Source organism: Limulus polyphemus, unplaced genomic scaffold (assembly GCF_000517525.1).
Source record: "Limulus polyphemus unplaced genomic scaffold, Limulus_polyphemus-2.1.2 Scaffold7788, whole genome shotgun sequence".
Taxonomy (NCBI): domain Eukaryota; kingdom Metazoa; phylum Arthropoda; class Merostomata; order Xiphosura; family Limulidae; genus Limulus; species Limulus polyphemus.
In genome coordinates, this window is record NW_013673398.1 from 25,235 (window position 1) to 35,360 (window position 10,126).

The following is a 10,126-nucleotide window of genomic DNA, read 5'->3' on the forward strand; positions in this document are numbered from 1 at the left end:
CATGGCTGAAAGGGCAATATAATACAAATAATATATATATATATATAGATGTATAATGTTATGAGATTTCAGTTTTTTAGACTGTTATAATCTGTAGTCATTCTAGAATAAAAAACATAATTCATGTTGATTTCATAATTTTTTTATGGTGGTTATGAGGTCGGTCAAATTGATCTAACCCATAAAGAGACACAGTAGTGAAAATAAAAATAAAGTTTTTCAAAAAAAAAAACATTTGATAAATAAATGAAGGTTATAAAGATTTCACATGTGAAATCTGAAAATTTTCTGATGCATAAAAGTATTTTTAATCTTAAAATCAAAATTACTTTGCATGTTAGATTTTCTCTTCAAGTTGTAAGATGGTTTTTATATTTTTCCTTAATCATTTGGTTTATCACATTAAGCTGGAAGGAAATTAACTTAAATATGTATTTTCTTACCATTCTTTACACCTGTTTTTCCACCAGAAAGAATGCCCAGAGGTAGATTTCCACTAGGTGTCAAGCCCTTCAACTGGAGAACACTTTCATTCTCTTCTCTGCAAAATTTAACAAACAGTTCATCTAAAGCAATTTCCCATCCTTTTTTGCTAAGCACACCCTTCAGCGAACAATGAGCACTCATGCACCCTTCTAATGAATTTTTAAAACAAATACCTAAAGTGACCAAAAGAGAGATGTTCAACGAATGGACGAGAAGCATGAGGGTGGATGTTGCTTGCCACAAACACATCCATACAATGATTTGCTCAAACTTTTGAAAAAAAAAACCTCTTATGCTTATGGTTTAATATAAACAAATATAGCTTTGAAATTCTCCAAACTTTTCTGTCGACCACCCTGCCTCCCCCTCAAAGTTTACTGCCCTCCTGAATTTTAAAAATGGCCATTAGAGGGTGGTATCACCCAGGTTGAGAAACACTGATCTAAAATGAAATATAGACACTAAAGAGTTTAATATATTTACCTGAGAAATTAAAAATTAAAACAAAAAACAATCTATCACCTGGTTGGGGGGGGGGGGGTGAGTCACTATACTGTTAAGATACTGAATGCACCAAACAAACATAGATATTTCTTCATATTACATGAAAAACATCTTATACTTATCCTATTTTACAAGTAGCATCATGGCCAACTACTGAATTTGTATGTGCATGAAATTGAATGTTTATCAGCAAACACACTTAATAACAATTTACACAAAAAAATGGTTTTTTAACAGTTATCTTAACAAGTATATAATTTTAAAGGTTTCAAGGAAGAAAAATTCACTACCTGAACTAGTGTCATTGAGGTAGCTAACCAAGGCTGATGCAACTGGCTAGTCACAGTCAGATTTACCCAACAATTTTAACTGTTACATCTTTTACATTGAACAAGACTAATAAAACCAAAAGGCAACAAAATTTTGATCAAATGCAAGCTTAGTTAAGATTATTTTACTGAATAAACTTATATCAATTCTAATACCACTATTAAAGCTAAACAAAAAATTTACCTCAATACAGAAAACACACGAGCCATTTTCCCAATTGCTCTGATTTTATTTCGAATGACTTCTTTTCTTGCCCCTGCTGCACCACCTACATAAAGTTAAAACAGTTCAACATAAGCTACAGTTTTCATACATACTTCCAACACAAAGCAATTATTAACCCTTCATTTGTCTATTACCCTTTGAAGATGTATTAAAATTTCCTGATTACAATCTTCAGCATACTGTGAATTTTAAAGTGTGAAAACTGTATCCTATTTGTGTATTGAGTAGCTTTAACACACTTTTATAAGTTTCCAATTACATTACACTTTCTGATCACAAGTGTAATGCAAAGAAAAACAAAAATCATTACAAAGCACCATTTGATATTTCTAACACTGAATTAAGTGCATGTTTTTTTGTCCATTCATGTATGAATCATAAATTTACTGTCATTAAAAGCAAGGAGGGCATTACATAAAATATAAAAATTTGTCATTCATATACAGATTGTAAATTTATTGTCATTAAAAGTAAGGAGAACATTACATAAAAAACAAAAAATTGTCATTCATGTGAAGATTGTAAATTTATTGTTATTAAAAGCAAGGAGAACATTACATAAAAAATAAAAAAATTTCATTCATGTACAGATTGTAAATTTATTGTCATTAAAAGCAAGGAGAACATTACATAAAAAAATTGTCATTCATGTGAAGATTGTAAATTTATTGTTATTGGGCATTATGTAAAAAAAATTGTCATTCATGTACAGATTGTAAATTTACTATCATTAAAAGCAAGGTGGGTGTTACATAAAAAATAAAAATTTGTCATTCATGCTTCAAATTTTCAGCTGGATTCGTTTAATTTATTAGAAGAAAACGAGCAACTGGTCCAACAACTATTTTGTAATCCAACAGAAGGGTTCAAAATCTAAAAACAGTTCCAAATTTCATCTCCAAAATACACACACACTACAATGAAGATTTCTCTACTATTCAAAATAATCATTACCTATCATTCAAACTTTGATTTTTTGTATTAAAACATGCTGTTTGTTACAAACTAATCATAATGTCAAAGAAATTTGCTCTAAGCAACATGAAGTTTAAATAACTTTCAAATGTCTACTTCAGTACTAAGCCTAAAAGTAGCTGAATACCAAAAGCTAACTGTTTATATTTATTATTTAATTCATATTATGACTCAATGAAAGTAAACTTTATAACAAACATTGCAAGTGAAAAAGTCAATAAGTGAAAAGAAACTCCAGGACTTGCAGCCACCAGCAGAGCCAAGGCTCTAAAACTGAGCTATCCAAGAGCACAAACCAATTGTTTTTGTATCACCACTAAGGCTTTTTAAGTACGATATGAACCTCATATTATATTGTGTAATTCTGGTCAGGTAATTAGTGGGTTGACTGCACTGGACCTGTTTGCCAAAGGTCCTGGTTCACTCCACGAGTTTCTTTTTCATTTATTAGCTTTTTCACCTAAAATAATGTTTGTTAGAAAGTTTACTTTCATTGAGTTATGATATGAATTAAATAATAATAATAAAAAGTATATACACGCGAGTCTAAGTAGACTCTTATGATTTGTTTGAGTGGTGTAAAAACAATCCATCAATTGCCTGACCACAACAGCACAATGTAGTACGAGATTTGTACTCATGCCTTAATGGTGAAACAAGTTGTGGGTGGTTTGTACTCTTGGATACCTTGGTTGATAGGGCATTAGCCCTGTTAGCCATAGGTCCTGGGTTCATGGCTCAGTCTTGTAGTTTCTTTTTTTACTTATTAGCTTTTTCACCTACAATAATGTTTATTAGAGAGTTTATAGCTACCTTCTAAGACTTCTTGACTGGCAATAACACTCTTCAAGTTTTAGCTCACATACATTTACACAAACAAACTTCTTCCTCAAATTAGTGATCACAAAATCACTTAGCAAGTGTTTTAATTATTCACACTATTAACCAAAATATTGGTGTGTGTTAGGATTTTAACAGTGGACAGCTTGGGTTTTAGTAAAATTACTGTTCTTTCAAAGAATGCCTTAAAGCTTGATTTTTAGCATAGCTGGTATTCTTCGAAAGCCATTATGATTGACCTATGATATGCTACATAGTATATATACTCTACAAGTATGCTTTCTTAGCTTGTACCTTGGCAAGCTTGACACAAAATACAAAAACAAATTTCCTAGACAAAACGTGTTAAAAATACAAGTGATGATCCTTCAAGTGAGCATTTCTCCACCAAACTTTACAATGCATAATGATACTTGTCCACCTCAACTTTTTTCTCCAAATGCTTATAATGTTGTTCTTATAGAATTTCATCTGAAGAGCTTTTACTTTTTACATTAGTGAAGTGTAATTTACATTTATAAATGAGCTACGTAAAATAATATTTGTCCAACAAAACCATATATATCATTCAAAGAGTTATGCCAATCTTAAAGTGCTGCCTATTTACAAAACTTTTGCTAAGAAATCTTCAAAATAAGCTGAGAACACATCTTGCTATAATAATAATTACACACAATCTGCTTTCATAATCATCAGAATCGGAGTATGCAATCAATTACAACTGTTAATTTCCACTCAGTGATATTCACTGAACATACTCGGTAAATTTCTGTTTAATAAGAGAACTTAAAAAAATATCATTGCGACTGAAAGAACATCTTGAACAGTTTTTCATACTATTCTACATATTTACATGTTAAGTACAGGAAAACACAAACTAGAACTACAACAATAAAAAAAGGATTAAAAGTGTAACTTACGTGTCAAAAAATGAAGAGGAAAAAAGGAAATGTTTGGAAAGAAATTTTAAATACACTTATTAGTCATTATACTGAACTCAACTGGCAATGTATTGTAAGTTAAAATTAAATTGAAATCATTCAACTTTCTAGCAAGAGATCACCATAAATTTAATGTTTACTATGTTAAACTTTTGGTAGAAACACATATAATACAAAAGTTTATCCAATACCAACTAGAAATAACATTAAATACCAGAATCATACAAGAGTTAGTAAGTCAAGCAGTATAAGTTATACTTACTAACTCATCAGCAAGATTTTTAAACACAAATTGCAATTTTAAGAATGAATACAAATTTCATACATACACAAATACAGACGAAGTAAAGAAGGAAAAATCTTCAGGATGTAATTAAAAGTTAGCACAGTACACACATTAGCTCATTCTCAAATCACATTATTTCATGTACACTAGAACAGGAGGAACAATACATTTAATTGTATCATGTAACAGAAACCTAACACACTTTGGAACTGGAAGTGAGTTTCCACTATTTTTTAAATTAATAAACAAAAATAACAGATCTATTACAAATACGTTTTACTGTGTTGTACAAGATACACATAACAAACAATTTTTTATTTTATTTTATATTTTACTGAAGGAAACCAAGCACAAGATTAATCAACAAACCTTAAATAGGAAAATACTGCAAATCCAAATCTTTGCTTTTTAAGACCCTTAGCTTAGTATAAAAATGCTTCCATTTACAGACATATCATTCAAGAAGCACAAAAGAAATTCATTTAACAACCCATGCAATGGTTTACTACATTTGAAATGCTTCTCAGTGAATGAGAAGAGTCTGCCATACTTAATTCATGATACAAGTAAAATATAAAATCCAAAAAATTAATAACTGTTCTAAAGTTTCTTTAAATTAAAATAGATAGATATTCTAAAAATTTAAAATTTCTATAAAAATTGGAAATTTGCACTAGAGTTTGATAAACACACGTTTTATTGCAAAACCAATATTTTTCACGAATACTTTCTTACCACCTTGAATCTGAAATTAAAACTTTAGTTTTGATCTGGGAAGAAAATAAGGAATAATTTATATAGCTGCTGCTTTCAAAGTACCAATGATAAAAAACAGAGTTCCAGTGATGTGGAGACATTATAAGTTAAGTTTTAGACACTGAGTAGAATAGTTATTATCTTCAAACTTGTAAACAGGTGTAAAAAGTTCCTGACCAGAGAACAACTTAACCCTTTCCAGCCTGGTTGCAGTAAACTGCCATTTCTGCATTTACATTCTTACAAATACGTAATTAATAAATGTCACCATATCTGAAACATAAAACACTTTAAACATAAAGCATGACAACCATTCAATGTTTTTTAACCTAAATTAGATATTATTGGAGAGTAAATTTATGAATAATAAAGAAATAAAAAGTACAATGTGAATAGTTACATACTATGTCATTATGCTCACAAACACTGGCCTGAAAGCCAGATTTGATGCTCTACAGACTACACAAGATTCATTAGTATTCCTTTTATCTTTTTCATTTATAAAAATTTGGCCAAAAACAATTAATTTTCCAACCTGAACAACTCAAAAATCACAATATTGTTGGGATCAAGACATATTTCAAAATGGCAAGAATGGAAAAGAAAGACCCCGCGGTAACTAGAAAAATAGAAAGTATGGGATTGGGCACTTGATAACCAAATATCGAGGATATCGAAGACCCCATCTCTAAAACCCATATAATAAACTCAGAGATACCAGCAACTGTAGGACAAGAAGCTGTGATATCCCAAGCCAGGGCCCAGGTGCAAAAAACATTCCATTTCCACTGAATGAAGGATGAACGGAATGACCTAAATGAAATGCCACCCACATTGTCCATTCCCTGGTGAGGAGATCCGGTTTCTCCAATGGAGTGGTCCCTTCATCCTCTTGTTTTTTGGTGGCTTTGCAATCAGTGGGGTATTCCTCATATCGATGCATTTGCCACCACTCTCAAATCCCAGTTACCTTTATTTTGGTCCCCAGTTACCCATCCTCAGGCTTTGTCTATGGATGCCTTCAGCCAGGATTGGTCGAACAAGTTTCTTTATGTTTATCCTCTTATCCGATTACTTCATTGGTTAGTCTCCCTCAGCCATACCACTCTGTGCATAGTCCTTCTGATTGCATCTTACTGGCCCATTCAACCGTGGTTTCCTTGATTACTCCAGCTACAGTTATTCCCTCCCTTCCCACACTTCACATCCTCTATTCGTAAACCTAGTCGGGTTGGGAAAGATGATCCACCACAAGGTTGAAAGCACCTGGTACATGACCCACCATCAAACAAATGTGTTGATCGTGGGCCCAAAGAGAAAAATCAAATGTTAGAAAACACAGGGATCTTGACTGGGTGCCACCTGGGTTATTGATATTAGCCACTACTGTTGAACTGTGGAATGAATCATGATCAGATGATCTCTGGAGATGAGAAGTGATCCAACATCTGATAAACAGCAAGGAGTTCAAGATGTTGATATGAAGAGAACACTCCCCCACAGACCAATGACTCAAAGCCTCATGGTGATTGACCCATGCATCCCAACCCTGAAGGGATGCATCCATGAACAGATGTAATTTTGGCTGTGGAGAAGGAAGCAGGACACCTGCCGATGTATGAGCATTGTCCAACCATCATCGGAGATCGTTCACAATGTAGGAAGGCAGGGTGGAGAACCCATTGAAGGGATCACATATGAGCCCAGCTGAGGGGTATGAGAGGTGTCACAGAAGACCACATTCCAAAAGTGATAGAACCTTGTGAGCAGAAATTGAAGGAGCAGACAGGGCGTTCCAAACAGCCAGTTCTGAAAATGAGAAAGTAGGGCCCGAATGAGATGGGTGTTGAAGAAAACACCCAGATGAAAGAGGTATTGGATAGGATGAAGGAAGGACTTCTCCAACTTGATCAACCAGCCCAACCGAGCAGCTTTGAGAAGGAGCTGGAGAGTATGACAGGCTGACTCCTGTTCAGAATGAGCAAGAAGAAGCCAGTCATCCATGTAAAAGTGAAAGCACAACCCCAGAGCATAAATATCTAGAGTAAAAGTTTGCACCACCTGACAGAAAAGTACTGTGCGAAAACCAGCCATAAGGGAAGGGTGTGAAATTGGTACACCACCCCATGATGGACAAACAGAAGGTAAGCTCCGATATGGGAATATGCAGATGAGCATTGGAGACATCCATCTTGGTCATCCAAAAACCCAGAGGAAAAACTCACTGAAAAGTAAGGTAGGATTCCATGACAAAGTGTGGGGTGTGAACATATTGATTGAGATGGGACAGGTCAAAGACCAGCCTCCAGTCCTCTGTCTTTTTGGGAACTACAAAGAGGCAGGAGTAAAACCCCCTGAAATGCATGGAGCAGATTTGATAGACATTGGAATGACAAAGGATCCTGAGGAGGAGGAAAGGAAACAGGCACATGGGACAAGGGAGGAAGGGTAAGAAAAGGTATGACAAACCCCTCTGACAAAAGTCTGTGAACCCAAACATTGGAGATGAAAGGGCTCCACCGATGAACAAAGGTTGCCAGATGAGCGCCCACCAGGTAGTCACCAGAACCATAGTTGGCGTACCAAGCATCATCATGAAAAATGACAAACAAGGGCACCGCAGGAAAAGGGAACAGGCAAGGGCTCGGAGACAGGATTTGGTGTCACAGTTGGCTCTGACTGGGACAAACAGGTCACCAGATGAGAAAGGGTGGATCGTTGTTGGACTGAAGCTACCCTCAACTCCAAAGACTCCGGGATCGTGTTAAACATCAAACTTCTCAAAAACAAGGCCATACAAAGGTCCCATAGATAAGTAGCCAGTAGACTGGTCAGTGAGAATATGGGATCATGACCCAAAAGGTTCCAACAACAAATAAGACCATGTTTGCAGGGCCAGAGCATTCATTTTCACTACTAAATTCACAACAAATGTTAATCTTAAATCTGAAGATTTAAATTACAGTTATTTTGCAGTGATTCAAGGAAAGAGAACAAACAGAATTCAGATTGGAACCTGAAGCTGAAAACATATTGAAGCAGTGATTCAACAGTGACTGGTGTTGTAGCCAAGGAAACTACAACCCACAGCAATATTCATTCAGATTCTTGGACATAGGGCAGACTACAACCATCTATTACTAAAGAACTGGCCAGTGTGATCTATGTATCTACTTAATATTTAACTGCAGAGATGCAGAACTATGTGCTTCCTCACAGGCAGACCAGGGTCATCACACATACTTCAGGACTGCGCAGAGACTTTGGACCTGGCCAGAAGACCAGACCCCATCACACATACTTCAGGAATGCACCTTTACACAGCCCAGACATTTTGGACCAGGCCAGAGGAACAGACCAGCACACTAGGTTGTTGGGATTGGCAGCAGATCTTAACCAGACCACCCAGTTCATGACTTCCATCATATTGAAGATCTGATGGCCAGTTTAATATGCAGTGTTGTGTTTTTATAAGAGTGCATGACATCATTAATTTTAAAAAAACTGAGTAAGTGGAGGCTACATTAGATATACAGACAGTCATACCACTTCCCTGTTAATTCCTGAAGGACAGCTCTACACCAGCTTCAAAGCTGAAGTGACAGCTATCATTGTCATAGTTGACCACCGCGGGGCATCCAAGAAGAATTTCAAAAATGTCATTGTGACAGATTTGATGTCCTCTCAACAAGCCTTGACATCCAAGAACACTGATGCAGCCTCCAGAACTATCTTGTACTGGATTCTGTCCCATTTAGGAATCTGGACAATGAGACAACAGACCAACTGGCCACAAACAGGCCTTGATGAAGAAACTTGCCAGGACCAGTTGGGGAGGTAACTCTAGAATCCTGAAGCAAGTTTACACTGGATCCATCAGGTCAGTTATGGAGTACGCTTCAACCATTTGGTCAACATCATCTAAAACCTAACAGGGTTCAGAACAATGGATTTTGTATGCTTTTTGAAGTAATGAAGACAACACCCATTGATGACATGGAAAAGACTGCAGATATTGAGCCTCTGGAAAGTAGAAGAAACCTGAATATCCTGATTCAGAGTGAAAATATATTTTATGTATGTCAAATAAGACAATTCATTTAAGTTCCAAGAAAGAACACAAAATAGATTGAAGCATCAGAGTCTCAACCATTTAGCTCACATCTTTTGCATGATAGTCCATTTCGTATTCTGGAACCAGAGAAATGGACAAAAGAAGATTACTGCATAGAAATTTGTTTAACCATACCATGTTTTAAAGTAAAAGGAAACAAATCTCCTCTCACTGAAACTGATCAACTGTTATCTTAACAAAAGCTGAACTCATGACTATAAAGATGGGTCTGCCATTTATGCCATAAGAAAATCAAAACCTACACCATCCTGCTTTTCCTCATGACAAATGAAAAGAAGGTCAGTCTGAATTCCTGAGAGTACAACATCCATTAGAAGGAAACACCAACTTTCTATAGTGTCAAACTAGACTCAAGGCTACTGTGGAAGCCACACATCTAGGCAACCAGAACCATCGGTTGATGTCCAGGCTCCACCACTTTTATCCAGGACTGTACATAGTTTACAGTATGTTGAATGTAATCAGTTGCTATGAAGTTTACACTTCAAACTGTGAAATATTGGTTGGTTGGTGTTTTATGGCGCAAAGCAGCTAACCTATCTGTGCCAAACAACCGGTAAAAGCAATGAAAGTAGATTAAAGTAAAATGTAAAAAAACAGCGAGTTAAAAATCAATAGATGTCAGTAAAAGATTTATATAGAATTAAA

At 35.2% G+C, this 10,126-nt stretch overlaps 1 protein-coding gene across 1 annotated transcript in view; it reads right to left on the reverse strand.

The window, feature by feature from the left end:
* LOC106474866 (serine/threonine-protein phosphatase 2B catalytic subunit 3-like) overlaps positions 1-4,272 on the reverse strand; it is a 13,019-nt gene extending 8,747 nt beyond the window's left edge. The window contains exons 1-3 of the mRNA XM_013935562.2: positions 4,214-4,272; positions 1,504-1,588; positions 444-541 (exon numbers count right to left, since the gene is read on the reverse strand). Coding sequence (XP_013791016.1) covers positions 444-541; positions 1,504-1,529 — 124 coding nt within the window. The 5' untranslated portion in view covers positions 1,530-1,588; positions 4,214-4,272. The remainder of the gene's footprint in view (positions 1-443; positions 542-1,503; positions 1,589-4,213) is intronic.
* Positions 4,273-10,126: the final 5,854 nt, after the last annotated feature.